We start from the raw sequence: 16,893 nt of genomic DNA, 5'->3' as shown, positions 1-16,893 counted from the left end.
AGACAGGCAGGTGAACAGAGCTGAAGGCCCTGGGCGGCCTGCATCCTTACCCAGCCACCCCCCTGCACTGCGCGCCCCGCCCTCTGCCTGGCCCCTGGTCCGCGTGAGCCCGCCGCCTCTTTTCCTGCACTGCTTGCTTTTCCGGGTTCTCTGCGTGTGTGTGTGTGTGTGTGTGTGTGTGTGTGTGTGTGTGTGTCTCTTGCACTGATGCTGATCCTGATGGGCGAGACCGCCTTTCTCACGGTGTCTCGGCTTTATCTCCCAGGCACCTTGACGCAGGCCATCCGTAATTTTGCCAAGAGCTTGGAAGGCTGGTTGACGAATGCCATGAGAGACTTCCCACAGCAGGCCATCCAGACCAAGGTAGCCGCTCCGCTGCGAAGGGAGCAGCTGGGAGGGGCCCCTGTCCTCTGCCCCGGGGAAAGCCTGCGGCTCCTGTGCCTCCTGGACCCCTAGTCCGCCCAGGAAGCCCCGAGGCTGCTGGCGAGGAGGGCCGGCGCTAGCAGGGAGGGGCACGACAGGAGGTGTCATTTGCTCTGAGGCACTTGGGTGGATTCAGAACAGGTAGAATGATTCCATGTCCGTCATGGGGGGGGAGGGTTTAATCTCCCTGCTGCCAGCCTCACTGCGACGGTCTTGGCCACGAATCAGAACCTGAAATGAGCCCACTTGGCCTCCATGCACAGAGGACAGTGATTGCCGGATGCTCTCACAAGCGTCTCTTAGAGACCTGCAAACCGGTGAGGCCAGGTTCCCAGCATCTGGCCTCCCTGACCACCTTCGGGAACTCTCTGTTAGACCAGTGACTCTCAGACTTAGGGTGCCTACGAGTAGCCAAGGTAGTGGTTACAGTCACAGATTCCCAGGCCCCACCCCCACAAAGCCTGATCCCGTGGCACCCAGGAATCTGTGTTTCCCCTGGCCACTCCTGAGAGCCAGAGGCTTCTGGGGGGATAAGCATACCGTCCTGAATGCTACCTCCCCGATACTGTGGCATCTGCTGTAGATGCCAAGGTGCCTTGGGAGGTTTGTGGCCTTCATTCATTCTCACTCTTCAGGTCCTTGAGACTGTCCGAAGCTGGGGGGGGGGGGGGCTCTTCCCTGCTCCCTCCCCCTGCGCTGTCCCTGAGCCCAGCACCCGCCCAGGAGAAGAGAGAACAGCGGCTCGGGCTCACTGTCTGCGGGTCTCCCTCGCCACAGGTGGGCGTGGTCAGTGCCTTCGCACAGACTCTTCGCAGATACACGTCTCTCAACCACCTCGCTCAGGCAGCCCGGGCCGTGCTCCAGAACACTTCCCAGATTAACCAGATGCTCAGTGACCTCAACCGCGTGGACTTTGCCAACGTGCAGGTGACTCTCCCGTGCGATCCCCCTCCCCCCCCCCCCCCCCCCCCCCCGCCGTGGCCTGGGTTGGGGCACGAAGACCGGGCCGCAGATCGGTGACGCCGTGCGTGACCCCCCCCCCCCACCCCGCCAGCCTAGCCTTCCATCCTCGAGAAAGATGCACAAAACCACAAGATTCAACCCACAGCAAAACCGGCATGCGTGAGAACAGGTTCAGGGTGGAGGCCCCCCCTGCAGGCCACCCAAGTCCCCCCCCAGCCATGATCCTGCAGGCCCCCCAGCGTCCGGGCGCCTGGACCCACACCTCCGTTCACACTCTTTAAGAATCTGCCTTCCATTGCCATTTTCGTGGCTGTCTCCTCCGGGCTCAGGCTGTGCGCGTGTGGCTCCTGCCGCGAGGACGCTCACACGGCGTTCGTCCACTAAATACACAAGACACACATTTGGGAAAGTGACCACTTGAAAGCAAAACGCCACAAAGACCCGGTGTGTCCTCTGAGCCTCGGACCCGCGAAGCGCTCGGAAGCCCGGGGGGGTTCCCTCTCTGGGTGTTGTCTGTCCGTCCGCGTCGCCCCTGGGCTCGGCGGCAGCAGGGAAAGGCCCGGAGCTGGCCGTGGGGGGTGCTGTCCTGACCCGCCGCCCGCGCCCCGCAGGAGCAGGCCTCGTGGGTGTGCCAGTGCGAGGAGAGCGTGGTGCAGCGGCTGGAGCAGGACTTCAAGCTGACCCTGCAGCAGCAGAGCTCCCTGGACCAGTGGGCCACCTGGCTGGACAACGTGGTCACCCAGGTCCTGAAGCAGCACGCCGGCAGCCCCAGCTTCCCCAAGGCCGCCCGGCAGTTCCTTCTGAAGTGGTCCTTTTACAGGTGAGTCCGGCTTGACTTCCGCCAGAACTCGGGCCGGCGGGGCTGGGGGCCCCAGGGCCGGAGCTGCCTGCTCGGCGGGGACCGGGGACAGGGACGGCGTGTTGATAGCTTCCGAGGGGAGCGGGCGGCCTGTGACCTTCCTTTCGGACCCGTGCCCCTCCCCCTCCGCCCCGCCCCCGCCCCCGTGGTTGACAGGAGGCCTTGGGGAGAAGGGGGCGGGCGCAACGTCAGCAGCTCGTGGGTGGGGGGAAGGGAGGGGGGGGAGGTCCCCGCCAGGGACTCAGAACGCGAGCTCGCCCGGTCACCTGCGGGGGGCGCGGGCACTCGGGGCCGGTCTGGGCGGCGGGCAGGCCCCTCGCGGGTCCACGGGGCCCCCAGGAGGCCTGGCTCGACCGCCTGGCCGCGACTCCCTGCTCCCCGGAAGGTTCCCAGCCCCCGTCCGCCCATCCCCCAGCTCCATGGTGATCCGCGACCTGACGCTGCGCAGCGCCGCCAGCTTCGGCTCCTTCCACCTGATCCGCCTGCTCTATGACGAGTACATGTTCTACCTGGTGGAGCACCGCGTGGCAGAGGCGACCGGAGAGACACCGATCGCCGTGATGGGAGAGGTGAGGGCGCCCCTCCCCCCGGCCGCGGGGGGGGCAGCGGGGGGGGGGGGGGGGGAGGGGGGGGCAGGTGTGGGCGCCGCGGACGCCCCAACAGAACAGCCTGCAGGAGGCCCGCAGGTGGGAAAGAGCGCCCGGGCTGGACCCGACAGACCTGGGCTCAGACCTGGCTCCAGAGTCCCCGCCTCCGAATCGAGACCTGGAACATCCACCCCACCACCCCCCCCCCCCCCCGTGGCGTTTACTGTAAACTACGTTTACAATTTACCATTCTAGCCATTTTTTTAAGTTTATTTATTTATTTTGAGAGAGAGAGCACGTGCGAACAGGGGAGGGGCAGAGAGAGAGGGGGAGAGAGAGAATCTCAAGCAGGCTTTGCGCCACGAGGGCAAAGCACGACGTGGGGCTTGAACCCACGAACTGTGAGATCATGACGTGAGCCGTGCAGGTGCCCCTGCCATCCCAGCCATTTTTAAGCGAACGCTGCAGTGGCATTTAGTACATTAAGACTTGTGCAAACAGCACTCCTATGTGATTCCAGAAAGCTCCATCACCCCAAAGGCAAACCCCGTCCTTGGCAGCAGTCTCTCTCCCCCCGTCCCTCTCCCCAGACGCTGGCAGCCACCGCCCCACTTTCTGCCGGGATTTGCCCATCGTGGACACTTTACTCGCACAGACTCACACGTGATGTGGCCTTTTGTGTCGGGCATCTGTCACTCGACATAATCTTTCCATGTCGTAGCGGGTGTCCTTGCCTCACTGCTTCTGTGGCCAAACAGCATCCACCGCGTGGCTGTTCAACACTGTGCGTCACCTGTCCCCGCACCGACGGACATACGGCTCGTTTACACTTTGGGGCTGCTGTGAACGCTGGGGACACCTTCTGGTTGGAATCCCTGTTTTTGCCTCATTCGGGCACACTCCTGGGAGTGGAACGGTGTGTCACATGGGGTTGTTCTGAGGAACAAATGAGGTGACGCCTGCAGAGCTCTTAACACATAGTAAGCCTGTTACCACTCAGAGGCCACAGTCCCTGTCCCCTTGGCGGCCTGAGCAGTCAGCACCCCCTCAGCTCTCCAGCGGCTGCCAGGCAAGGCCCAGAAGGTGCCAGAGGGGACACACCCAGCCTCAGTGCCTCCTCTCACGTGGGGACCGCGACCGTTTCTAAGCGAAGGCCTGGTTGAACTGTGGATAGGGGCCGGTGGCTGACATTCACCGGGACCAGGCCCCTCTGCGAGGCCCCTGACCCCCGGGCTTCTCTCTTTCAGTTCAATGATCTCGCCTCCCTGTCGCTGACACTGCTCGATAAAGGTGGGTGTGTCCCTGGCTTTTCTGTGTGGCTCTCCCGGGGGTTCCTCCTCCCACTCCTGTGCTAGTGGAAATCGAGGCAGCTCCCGAGGTGGGCTGGGGACCTTTAGGAGCTGCCTCCAGACAGGCCAGGATGGGCCAAGGCTCCAAGGAGCAGCCCTGCACCTCCCCCTCGGGTGGGCGCCTCGGGGCGATGTCTAATTCCGCTCCCCAAGCACCTCCACCCCGGGCCCAGGAGCAGGGCCACAGCCCCGGGCCTCCGGCATCCACTTCTCCCCACCCCAACCCATTCCCTGCCCCACGGGGCGGGGGCACCAGTGCCAAGGGGGACCCTGCCAGAAATGTGACCGGGCAGTTGGACCCTGGTCAAGGGAGGCCTCCTGGGGCACTGCGGCGGGGGGGGGGGGGGGGGGGGGGGCGGAGACCCTGGCCTGGCCATGCCTGTGCACCTGTCAGAACGTGCTTCTCACTCCCTCCCTGCCGCACCCCCTGCCCGCACCCCTCATCCCCAATGCTAACCCTGCAGATGACCTCGGCGAGGACCGCAGCAGCGGCGAGGCTGACCCGGACGCCCACGGCCTGGGTGAGCCGCTGGTGAAGCGGGAACGTGGTGACCCAAACCACTCCCTGCAGGGCATCTAGCTGGACGGTGCCTTCCCCGGGCTCCGGACCGGGCCCCTCGAGCTCCGCCGCAGCAGTGCCTCTTAGGTGACGTGACCCGACTCGCGAGGCACTGGCGCACCCTCACAGGACACGCTATTCCTCAAGAAAACCATCGGTAAACACGGCAGGAGGCCACATCGGGTTCCCGAGCGCCCAAGCTGCTCTCCTGGTGCCTCCTGGCTCATCTTCTTCCGAACGTTCTCGCTCTCTCCTCTGCTGGGCTGTGAACTTCGGTCTGAGTCTACGCACCCCCACCTAAGGGCCAGACGGGGTCGGCGCCCCCACACTGGGCTCCTTCGCTGTTCCGCTGGTCCCAGTTTCCACCCTTGTGTCTTAAAACTCAGATCCCAGGAGGGACGGGATGTTCTGCAGCTGTTGGGCAGTGCTGGGCTGACCGGTGCCCACGGGGCCCCCTGGCCTGGTGCCCTGTGGTGGGAAGGGACCATCTCAGCGCCGTGCCCGAGGCCTCCTGCCCTGCCCGCTGTGCCGAGGTGCAGAGGCCGGCCCGCCGGAGCCCCACGCGCAGACGCCAAAGGTCTCCGGAAGCCGCTGCCAATTGCCGAGTCCCTGGACCACGCACAGCCCACAGCCCCACGTGCCTCAAAGAACATGTCACGGAAGTGGCCTGCTCATGCCGAGATACAGTGGTGTCTTTAAGAATCAAAACCATAAGTTTTATCAGCAACTAGAAGGATTTGGGTTCTGTCCGAGTTCATGGCCAACGTCAGGCCAAACTGCTGGGTCTGGAATGAGTTTTTCCGAGGGGGCTGGGTGGTCGGTGTTTCAGTGGCACTTTGAGAGGGCAGCCATCGGGCCACGTCTGCCTGGCCCCCACTCCACAGAATCTTCTGGAACGTCCGCCTTTGAACTAGCAATCCTGGAGCACTTTGACCCCGGGCAAGTCCCATCTTGAACTGCTCAAAGTTGAAACTCTTCTTTGAGTTAAATGAATCCCGAGGACTGGCACAGCCTCGAACTTTGAACACTCCGGATCTGCATCCGTCATAACACGTTGTACTTGGTTAGTTCCGTGCGAGAGTTCTGCCCCCAAACCAGCTGCAAAGAAGAAAGACAAACCTCTGCTCTAAGAAGCGACATCTTACGAAATGCAATAGTTTCTCCTTTTGGAAATATGTTTATATCAATAGTTTTGTGCTCAACGCGTTATTAGAACGTTTCTTATGAACATGTATATTGCAGTATATTCAGTCCCCGATGTTTTTTCTCATTCACACAGAAGGTACCGGTGTAAACTCACGTGGCCTTTAAAAACCTTCCTTCCTCAGCCCACTCCAGGTGTGCGGAGAGGTGTGGAGGGAAGGACGAGAAAGACAGGCGCTTACTTTAGAAGCCAGAAGTCCATGATAATCACAATGTTTGCCTGCTTTTACAGATGGAACCAGACAGAAAGAATGTCTTTAAAATATATATCTCCTCTCCTGGGAGACATTTAAGCTCACAGTTGACGGACTCGGATGGCCTGCCTTTTCTTCCACATGCGCTAAGCAATACAAACGGGGTTCCGCCTCACGCTCCCGCCTTTGCAGGTTCCACGAGGGACAGTAGAAACGACGGTAAAGACACGAGCCTTCCAAGCCCGTTCTTGTTTCGCGCTGCAGTGAACACACTGAGTGTACCCACTCCAGGGACCACGATCCACACCCCAGCCCCTCCTACACACACACACACACACACACACACGGTGGTCCTGAAGGATGCGGCCCTCCCTCCAAGCCAGTCCCCTGCCTTAGACTGCCAGCCCGGCCAGGCTCATCCCAGGCGAGGCTCAGAGGAGAAGCAGTGGCCTCTGGCACCTTCTTCTTGGCTCTCTGGGGAGTGTTCCGGAAGGAGCAGGTTCCCTGAGCTTCATTTAGCAGGGCCAGCCCTGGGCCAAAGATAGCAAGAAAAGAATTCTCAGCCCAGGATGATGAAGACTATTTGTAGGCAGACGAGACTCATTCAGATCCTGCTCCAGCCACTGACGAGACCCGCCAGTTGTCCTCAGGGCTTGTCGGGTAGAGTGGTGGGGGCCGAACTTGGGGATCCCCTAAGAATCACTGCAGGAACTTACTCTAAAGTGGCCAATTCTTGGGCCCCAGCCACAGCGGAGCTGCCTGGGGGTGGGGGGGTTGCTGTGGGGGGCCGGAAAGCAGCACTGTTTGGACCGCCCCTCTCGGGGGGCTCTGACGCAGGGGGTGGTAGGACTTGGAACAATCCTTGCAGAGGAGACCAACAGGCTCCGAAGCCGGGATGGGAAGACATTCCAGAAACACGGACTTGGCTCCTGGCCAGCCCCTAAAGTTGCCCCTCCGTGCCCCGGAGATGCTCAGCCCTGGCCCCAGCCCGGGCCCCTCTGTCCCTCTGCCCTGAAGCCCCTAGGTGACACTAAAGTTGTCTACTACGTCCCGGGGCTGGGACCTCCACGGCCTGCAGGTGGCTTGGTGCCCTGCTGTCACCATCTTGAAATTCTCAATGATTTTTTGAACAAAGGGCCCACGCTTTCATTTTGCACTGGGCCCTGATGCAGATTTTGTGGCCAGCCTCGGGAAACTCCCAAGACACAACCACACAGCCTCTGCTTCAGCTGGGCAGCCGGGGCCCGTCTCTGTCGCGACTCCCTGCCAGGCTCTGAAACCCAGCAGAGCCCAGACTCACCCCATCTCGTGGTTCACGGTCTCCGGCCCTCTCCAGTCTGAGACCCCCGAGCAGTGCCAGCCCCCGCACCGAGCAGGAGCCAACCCCACCCCCCACCGCCCTGCCTCCCCGTCTAGACCCAGGCCCAGTGCCCGGGTGGCAGGGTCCCTGGAGGAGGAGAGCCAGGCCCGGCTCTTGGGCCTGAGTGGCTGGTGACAGAGCGAGCACAGATAATGCCCCCATGACAGCTGCCTCGGGAGCCCAAGCGGAGACGAGCAGGGGAGACCGCTGAAGGTCCACAGGCTGTCAAGTCCCTGAGAAGGCCCACCGGGTAGGAAGCCAGGCACGGGGGGTGAACAACGAGGGGAACCTCATCTTACCAAGAGCCTCTGGGGGTTCTGAGTAATCACACTAGATGCTTCTGTCCGAGCTCCACTTTTTGACAGTAGGTGTTACCCACATTGTACACACCCGGGGAAATTTGAAGCTGCTGGCTGGAATGCAGGCATGATGGCTGGAGCATCCACAGACATTTGAGACCTCGAGGTGGACATCATATAATAAGGATGGCAAAGTAATGAGACAAAGGATCCTGGATCCCTGATGATCACGGAGCTGCATTATAATCCTGATGACCCCCAATCAGAGTTCGATAAGCCGGGGCGGTGGGGGGGCGATGCAGGGCAACCCACAGATGTTCATGCCTCTGGGAATTCTCTAGAAGCAAGAACTCCAAAACAAGACGTGAGGTACACCCCACACAGACCCACACATGCCCCCCAGCTGTGGGCATGCTAAGAAGGGAGAGATCCCTAGCTGACGGTGTCACCCCTCCGCCACTCTCCCTCCCACAGCTCTGGCTGGTGCCCACCCGCTCCTGGGGTCCTCCAGAACCTTCCACACTGTGCCCTTGCACGCGCTGCGGACTTGCTCCCCAGCGCCGCCCCCCCCCCACCCCACCGCTCAGAGGTTTGCGGGTGCTTCTCCCTCCACACAGCAAAGCAGGAGCTCAGCATCTGACCTCGCGGACCTCCTCCTCATGTCCGTACAGCACTGCCCCACCGTCCATCCCACTGTCCAGACCGGAAACCCAGGGCCACCTCCCACTCCCCAAAATGCCCACAACGCAGCCACTCTCTCCTTCCTCCTTGCCACTCCCCAACTCCTCCTGGCCGGGAAAGGCAGCACGACAGGGAAAATAGGACTAGACTGTGCATGTGTGAGCGCCAACTCCACGCTGGCTGTCCCTGGCTGTGCCCTCATCTCAGTGACCACTGACCCTTGGACAACGTGGGGGTTAGGGGCGCCAACCCTCCTTGCAGCCAGAAATCCACGCAGAGCTCTGACCCCTCGAAATCTTAACTAATAGCCTACTGTTGACTGGAGGCCTTACCAATAAACAGTCAACACGCGTTTTGTGTGTTGTATCATATACTGTATTCGTAAAGCAAGCTGGAGAAAAGGAAATGTAGTTAAGGTGATCATGAGGAAGAGACAATCCGTCTACAGAACTGTCCTGCATTTACTGATGTACAGCTGCATCTAAGTGGACCCATGCAGCCCAAACCCACGTCCTTCAAGGGCCAACTTGAACTTACATTAGTTGCCCCCCCCCTCCCCACCTCACGGCGTTTAAATAAGTGGACACTGAGAAAGAAAGTGCCGGAGTAAACATTCAACAATTGTTTCTCAGCCTTGGCACCGTGCACGTTTGGGACCAGAGCTTTCTCCCTGGTGGGGCATCCTGGGCTCTGCGGCATGTGGCACAGCACCCCTGGCCTCTCCCGCTCCGTGCCAGGGCCACCTTCCCTCCCCGAGTTGTGACAACCACGGACGTCTCCAGACATCGCCCGGTGTCCCCTGAGGGTAGGATCGACCCCCCCCCCCCAGCTGAGGGCCACTGGGTGACAGCATGATCTTTATGGCCCGTTCTCGCATCTTTTGAACGTTTACGGCCACGTCACTGATCACTTGTCTTGCTCGCCCTCTGCCTCACACACACCCTTACCCACTTGACGCTCTGATTTCTTGCTCCTGGAGCTCAGCCCACGGCCTCATTTGGGGCTCTGAGCTTCACCGCACCTCCCATCTAACCTCCATGCCTTCACACACACGCATCTGCCTCGGACGTATTTGACACCTCCTCCAGGAAGTCTTCCTGGAAGCTCTCCCGCTAGATTAGGATCCTGTATACCCCCACACTTCCCATTAACACTGGGGACTAGCTCTTGTCTGCCTCGTTCAATACTGCGTTTTCCGAATCTAGCATAGGCTAGACACATGCTCAGCAAACATTTAGCGAGTGAGTGAGTGAAGGAGGCTTCTGGGAGAAGGTGCTATTCATGGTAACCATGGGAAGGGAGGGGGAAGGAGGAGAGAAAACAGGTGGAAGAACACTGAGGAGTGACCAAAGGAAAGAAAGTGCAGGCACACCTTGTGCTCTGCGAGTGTTCCGCAAGACGCGCAAACGTTTCTAACACAGTTTAACTTGATAAACGAGCGATGTCTTGCAGGAACGAGTAGTATGTGATGCCGAACGTCACGTGATCACAACTGAGCCATGATTTCTCTCTCTCTCTGTCTCTGTGGGATTGTGGGTGATCGTCTCCCACACTCGGATGCTCGGTGTGAGGCCGTGGCGTTGGGCAGAAATCAGTGGTTTTTCAGAACGTTGGAAGGTGCCCGCAAGTGGCACTCGTGTGTTTTTTGTCCCTTCAAAGCACCCGTGGACAGTCCTTTGCTCCTGCAGACAAGAGTGAGCTTAGGGATGCTTTGCTTCCTTCTAGGCCAGGCTGCCTGCAGATAGAGACCCTTTCCTCTGCTGCCTTATTGCCAGCTACATTCAACACAGTCTGTGACAAGAGTTTGTTAATACTGTACTGGAGTCCACATCCACTAGTGGCAGTGAAGGTCGTCTTACACAACAACCCTCCTGTCCCTTGACCCCCTCACACCAGCCTCAAAGGTTTTCCAAGGTGCGTGCAGGCTAATTTATGTTTCTTTATTTTTTATTTTCTTTATTATTTTGTGTTATATTGCAGTACTGCAATCCTTTTTATATGAAGATTTGGGGCCTATGGAATGAATCATCTGAGTTTCCATGATTTCTTATGGGGAAATTTGCTTTGGTATACAAGCACTTTGGATTGAAGCACGTTCCTGGAACAAATTAATGCTCGCAAGCCAAGGTTGTACTGTAAATCCATTCAAGAGGCCACCACCAGAATTATTTTATACAATCAGAGACGAGCTTTAGAAAGATTTATTCTGGTACGGTGGATTGTACATAAACGGGAAGCAAGGACGCCAGTTAGGTGCCTGTTGGGATGGTACAAGCAAGGGGTGGGGATAGAATTGCAGTGTGGCAGTGGAAAGAGAGCGCCAGGGAGGGGAGTGGGCAGAAGCGAGAGGTCCTCACAGCAGACCAAGTGAGTTATGAAATCAAGCGGGAGGGTTATGACCAGGTTTGGTTTTTTTATAATGGAGCAGGATAAAAGCAGAAACCATGTGAAGTGTTGATGCAATCAAGACACACACTTGGTAAAAACCTTGTTTCAGTATAATGTGTGTACATACAGAGACGGTATCAGGCTGCCATATAATGCCGTGTAAAGTGTACAATGTATCGGATAAAGGAAATGTATCCCATATACGTATGTCTCAAAGGCCACCAGTAGTAACCAGTGATTCTCAACCTATTTTGAGGTCACGGGTCCCTCCTAAAACCCTCTGTGATAGACGTTTGTGGGGTTTTCCCAGCCAGCATCCATTCCACATCCCTTGGCAATAACACCCCGATTCCCTTTGGAGGAACAACCTCTCTGCCATGGATTTAAATGCCACCTCTGTGTGCGCGCTGGAGAGAAAGGGCTTGGCGTATGTGGGGAGCAGTGAGGAGGCCAGAATGGCTTGGCGCAGGGTGAGGGGGCGGGAGGGAGACAAGGAGGAAAACCTGGAGGGCTTCCTAGACCCTAGCCGGGACTTGGGGGTTCATTCCAGGAGTGAGGACCCAGGACCGCACAATAGATTGACAGCCCCCCTCCTTCAGCTCTCAGACGTATGGCTTCCCACTGGATGCCTCCACTTGGACATCTCAAATGGCAGGTGGCATCTCAGACCAGCCGCTGGGCACCTAAAGGCATTGGCTCAATAAATGTGTGATGGAGGCATGAACTGCATAGCTGGGGAAAGCAGGAGGGGGGCAGGGACTAAGTGCCCTGCCATGCTGGACCCATCCAGCACTTTCTGTTGGGAGTCTGAATCGCGAGCTGAATGTAAGCCTGAAAGCAACAGAAGTCTGGGAATTCTCCTAGAGGTGCCCCTCCCATTCTGCTAAACTGTTCTCGGCTGCCAAGACCCACTGGAGTTAGTTTCTTCTCTTCTCCTTTTGATCTTACGAGCATCTCAAAGCTTCCCAGCAAATTCTTCCTTTGCTTACATTTGCCAGAAGTGTCTTCGGGGTTTGCAACCAGTCTCCAAAATGACACACCTTCGGTGCCCACGAATTTCGCTGTCAGGTTCAGAAGGGATTCTCAGACCTCCCGGAAGTCCTTCCGGGATGGAGAGCCCCTCGGTCAGAGGTGGCGCATGCGCTGTGCTGAGAGCGTAATCCACAGAGCAGCAAGCTCGGTGCAACCAGGAGTGCTCCGCCTTTATTGGAGCAGCCGGCGCCTTCCTGACCTGGTTCGGGGAGATGCCCGACCCCAGCTGACGCATACACAGCCTTTGAGTCCCCTCAAGTTTAGCTACTTAGGAGCTGAATGGCTTCCCAATCCTCTGCCGCCCCCCAGTGGTCACTGTGTGACACGGCCTCTTTCTTTTCCCCTGGGGACACACAGAGCTCGGATTTTTGCCTAGAATGGAGGCAGTTTTATTTACTAAATTGCAACAATGCATGCTAGGAAAGACCACAACAACAGACTGAATGAGCGAGCTTCCTTCTTGCCCTCCTCTGCCTCCCCCCCTTCTCTTTCTCAAATATTCTCTGCTTATTTACATAGACTCAGTATCTCCCCACGAGATAGTAATTACAACGGGAAAAGTAGTAACCTGGCAGACGCTATCTAAACCAAGTGATCTCAATTATCATCACTAATGGTACAATTGACATCATGTGCCTCCTGATAGGGCGCTCTGAGATGGACACATCGCTCCTGCCAAAAATTAGCAACCTGAGTTTAATCATGAGGAAAACATGAATCAAACCCAAAATTAAGGGGCATTCTTCCAAATAACTGGGAGTACTCATTACCAGAGACATAGTCAAGAAAAAATAAGACCGAAGAACTGATCCAGACTGAAGGAGGCGAAGGAGAAATGACATCTAAGTGGGATCCCAGACTGGATCCTGGGACGGGGAAAACAATTATCAGCGATGAACAACCGAAATTTGGATAAGGTGTGTATGTTAATGAACAGTATTGAATCAATGTCAATTTCTGAGTTTTGATCATTGTACTGTGGCTGTGCAAGATGTTAATATCTGGGGAAGCTTAGTGAAGACTGTACGAAATTCTTTGTGCTATTTTTGCCACTTTTTTAAGTCTGAATTTATCTTAATACTTGTTTAAAACTCCAAGTAAAAAAAAAAATTCTTCCCAATTCCATACTATATTTAGCTGTTGCCGAATACAGGAGCAAGGGTAGCTGATGCACCCAGCTGGAGTCAGCTCCCCCCCCCCCGCCGGCCCCCATCAGCATCAGCATCAGCATCAGCCACACTGGATGTCCTGCTGTCAGGAACCCCACCTGTGGACTGAGAGAGGCCAGGCAGGGGTGCGGGGCGGAGGAGGCAACCCAGGATGACTTCCCTTGCCCTCACCTGACTCTGAGCAAATTGACGGTGGGAACTGCAGCTGATTAATCATTAGGTCCTTGGTCTCAGCGTGGGCACGCTGCGCGCAGAGCAAATATTTCACACGCCGGCTTCCTGCCCATGACAGGAAGATGAAAACCTAATCACAGCTGTGAAAATCCTTTCAACGGAACCCGAAGTACAGAGGCCATTTACAACTTGGCTGCGGAGAAGGCAAGTGCACAGTTCTCGGGCACAGCCAGGGCTCAGGGGGTCCTCAGACCTGTCTCCTGGTAAACCAAGGAGGAAGCAGGCAGCCGAGAAGCCAATCAGCACTTTAGGGCAAACCATTTGGATCCTTCCATTTCCCACTCCTGACCCTTGTGTTAAAAACCTCCAGGGGCGCCTGGGTGGCGCAGTCAGTTAAGCGTCCGACTTCAGCCAGGTCACGATCTCGCGGTCCGGGAGTTCGAGCCCCGCGTCGGGCTCTGGGCTGATGGCTCAGAGCCTGGAGCCTGTTTCCGATTCTCTGTCTCCCTCTCTCTCTGCCCCTCCCCCGTTCATGCTCTGTCTCTCTCTGTCCCAAAAATAAATAAACGTTGAAAAAAAAATTAAAAAAAAAAAAAAACCTCCAAACTCGTTGCTGTGACCTACAGGGTCCTGACATCTAAGTGGGATCCCAGACTGGGGACACTCCTGGCCACACTGAACTCCTCACTGCCCCCCTCCAGCTCCCCAAGCTGGCTCCTGCTTCAGGACCATTGCACCCACTGTCCTCTCCAGAATGCTTCTCCTACAGATCTTTTTATTAAGTGTCACCTCTTCAGAGGGGACACTTTCCTGACCAGCCTATCTTAAGTATTCCCTTTTTCTGCCACTCTGTCACAATATGCTGGCTTATCTTCTTTGTAGCACTAGTCGCCATCTCCTGTTACTTTGTTCACCTATTTTAAGTCTCCCACAAAACAATGCAAAGCTCCATGAAGCCAGGGTCTGTCTTTTCCATCCTGGGCCCCAACATGCAGAGCAGTGCCCGATGCATAGTAGTGTGGTGGGTATAACACCTGTCTCCCAGACTTAATGGCTTGTAATAGCAGCCATCATTTAACGGACCTCTCGTGGTTTCTGTAAGGAACAGGAAGGGCAAACTGGGAATTCTTCAGGGCTTTGCCATGTGGCTTGCGTGTTCTGGCTTCCTCACAGCAGGACGGCCTCAGGGCCGGTGCACTGTTTGCATAAAGACTGAAGGTTTTGTTTCCAATTCTGTGTCTCCCTCTCTCTCTGCCCCTCCCCCGTTCATGCTCTGTCTCTCTCTCTCCCAAAAATAAATAAACGTTGAAAAAAAAAATTAAAAAAAAAAAAAAAAAAGACTGAAGGCTTTTTTTTTTTTTTTCCAACGTTTATTTATTTTTGGGAGAGAGAGAGACAGAGCATGAACGGGGGAGGGGCAGAGAGAGGGAGACACAGAATCGGAGACAGGCTCCAGGCTCTGAGCCATCAGCCCAGAGCCCGACGCGGGGCTCGAACTCACGGACCGCGAGATCGTGACCTGGCTGAAGTCGGACGCTTAACCGACTGCGCCACCCAGGCGCCCCAAGACTGAAGGCTTTAAGAGCAACTATTCCAGTAAAGCAGGTGAAAGTTGCATCCTCTGTCTCTGCTGTGACCTAGCTTCATAGAGTACGCGGTGTCATTTTCACTGTACCCAATTCGTCCACCATTAACAAGTCCACCCCCATTCCAGGGAAAGGAACAGATACCTCACCTTTCAAGGGTCAAAGAGTTTGGGACCGTATTTCCCAACTAACACCAGGTAAGTTATAAACAAATATTTACTTAGTGAATAAATATCAACCAAGTTGATCTGTTAGAGGGGACCACATAAAGAAAGCGAATAACAGGCCTCAGGGGCAAATGTTGGAGGCCACTGGCACTTTGAAGACAACTGTGAAACCAGTGGAAATTTCGTTGGCTCACCAGGCTGATAGGTTTAGCATCTCTCAACGTCCCTTGAAAAACCACCACTGCATTATATTTAGCAAGTGATGATGCGTTGCTGGGAGTTGCCCGAAGTGTGGGACGCATGTGGTGTATGAAATGACGTTAGGAGACATGGAGACGTGGTATTAAATGACACCGAATCACATGATTTGTAGTTATCCCGTTACCAGTTCTTTTTCAGTACTTCTCATCATGTCAAGGGGAGTTTCTGTTAGTGATAATACGCCTTTAATAACCCTCTGAGAAATCTCTCTTTACATCAAAGGAAAAGTAGGCTTGGGGCTCAGCAACCTTGGCAAACGATGGTGTCTACCCCGAATTTAAAACCTTTGTTTTGTCTTCACGTTTACTTTTACAGTTATTTCCTATTCGTGGCTTGGTGGTTTCCTATTTTGGGTGGTGATATACTCTATTTAATGTAAACTTAAACCAATAAGAAGGCAAGCAAAGTATTAAGTTCATAAAGGGTCACAGAGTCCAGACATACGGCAAAGGCCAAGAAGACCTTTGAGCAAGGGCTCTAAAATATATAAAATGAAATATAATGAAATCCACAAACTAGAAATGAGAAAACCTAAGCCTACACGCTCCTGGCGACCAGACAGACCTGATGACCACCAGGGTCCTTTCCAGCATTGGTATTCTAGCCATTCCTAGAGCATTTCTAACCCAGGGTCTGTGGCCTGCGCTCATAGCCTGGCAGCAAAATCTAGGGTAGCAGAATCGAGGCATCTATTAAATAAAGTTGGGGAAATTCTTAACGGTATTAACCGTATGTCACCCCCAACAATGAATACAAGTTCCTAAATGGGGCACCTGGGTGGCTCAGTCAGTTGAGCGTCTGACTTTTCGCCTCAGGTCATGATCTCACAGTTCGTGGGTTTGAGCCCCAAGTTGCGCTCTGCGCCATCAGTGTGGACCCTGCTTGGGATTCCCTCTCTCCCTCTCTCTCGGCCCCTACGCCGCTGGCACGTGTGCACACACTCTCAAAATAAATAAATAAAAATAAAAAGTAAATAAAAGTTCCTACACAGTGCCTCTCAAGATCTAACATGCATCGGAAGCCCCTGGGTATCTTGTGAAAATGTGGATCGTGATTCAGGTCTGGTTTGGGGCCTGGGATTCTGTCTAAGAAGCTTCCGGGTGATGCTGATGTTGCCCATTTGGGGACCACACTGAAAACAATTAACGAGCTCTAGAAACAAACAGAGGGTGTTTCTGAGCATCTCTTCCTAGCTCTGCCGCTACTCACGGTCGCGCTAGTTTGAAATCAGCCACGGTTGGAGTATTTGCACCAAGAAAAGCCGCACTACAAACCAGGGTTCGTTTCATTTTATGTTTTATTGTTGTCTTCTAGCCTTAAGAAAGTGATAGGAAAATATAAGTACAATTTACAATAAACTATAAACACACAGGGGCGCCTGGGTGGCTCAGTGGGTTGAGCGTCCGATTCTGGATCTCGGCTCAGGTCTCGATCTCACGGTCCTTGAGTTCGAGCCCTGTGTTGGGCTCCGCGCTGCGTGTGAAAAAAAAACCTCTACACACGCAGGCACACATATGCACGATGTGCAAAGGAACAAGTGGGGCTATTTTCAAATCAAATGTTATTTGTGAGCACTGAAACTGAAGCTCCATGCAACTTTCACGCGTCAGGAAGTTGTATTCTTCTGATTTTTCTCCCC

At 55.5% G+C, this 16,893-nt stretch overlaps 1 protein-coding gene across 5 annotated transcripts in view; it reads left to right on the top strand.

Annotated features, from left to right (window-relative positions):
* RFX2 (regulatory factor X2) overlaps window positions 1–6,243 on the top strand; it is a 92,488-nt gene extending 86,245 nt beyond the window's left edge. For 3 of the 5 annotated variants that reach the window (XM_045491707.1, XM_045491703.1, XM_045491704.1), the window contains 6 exons: window positions 266–363; window positions 1,201–1,350; window positions 1,998–2,206; window positions 2,631–2,814; window positions 4,080–4,122; window positions 4,646–6,243. In XM_045491707.1, coding sequence (XP_045347663.1) covers window positions 266–363; window positions 1,201–1,350; window positions 1,998–2,206; window positions 2,631–2,814; window positions 4,080–4,122; window positions 4,646–4,761 — 800 coding nt within the window. In that variant the 3' untranslated portion in view covers window positions 4,762–6,243. The remainder of the gene's footprint in view (window positions 1–265; window positions 364–1,200; window positions 1,351–1,997; window positions 2,207–2,630; window positions 2,815–4,079; window positions 4,123–4,645) is intronic. The other 2 variants (XM_045491708.1, XM_045491706.1) reach the window with 1 other exon arrangement.
* The last annotated feature ends 10,650 nt before the right edge of the window (window positions 6,244–16,893 follow it).

Source organism: Leopardus geoffroyi, chromosome A2, assembly GCF_018350155.1.
Source record: "Leopardus geoffroyi isolate Oge1 chromosome A2, O.geoffroyi_Oge1_pat1.0, whole genome shotgun sequence".
Classification (NCBI taxonomy): domain Eukaryota; kingdom Metazoa; phylum Chordata; class Mammalia; order Carnivora; family Felidae; genus Leopardus; species Leopardus geoffroyi.
Note: the sequence above shows the minus strand (reverse complement) of the source record. Positions and strands in the feature narration are given on the sequence as shown.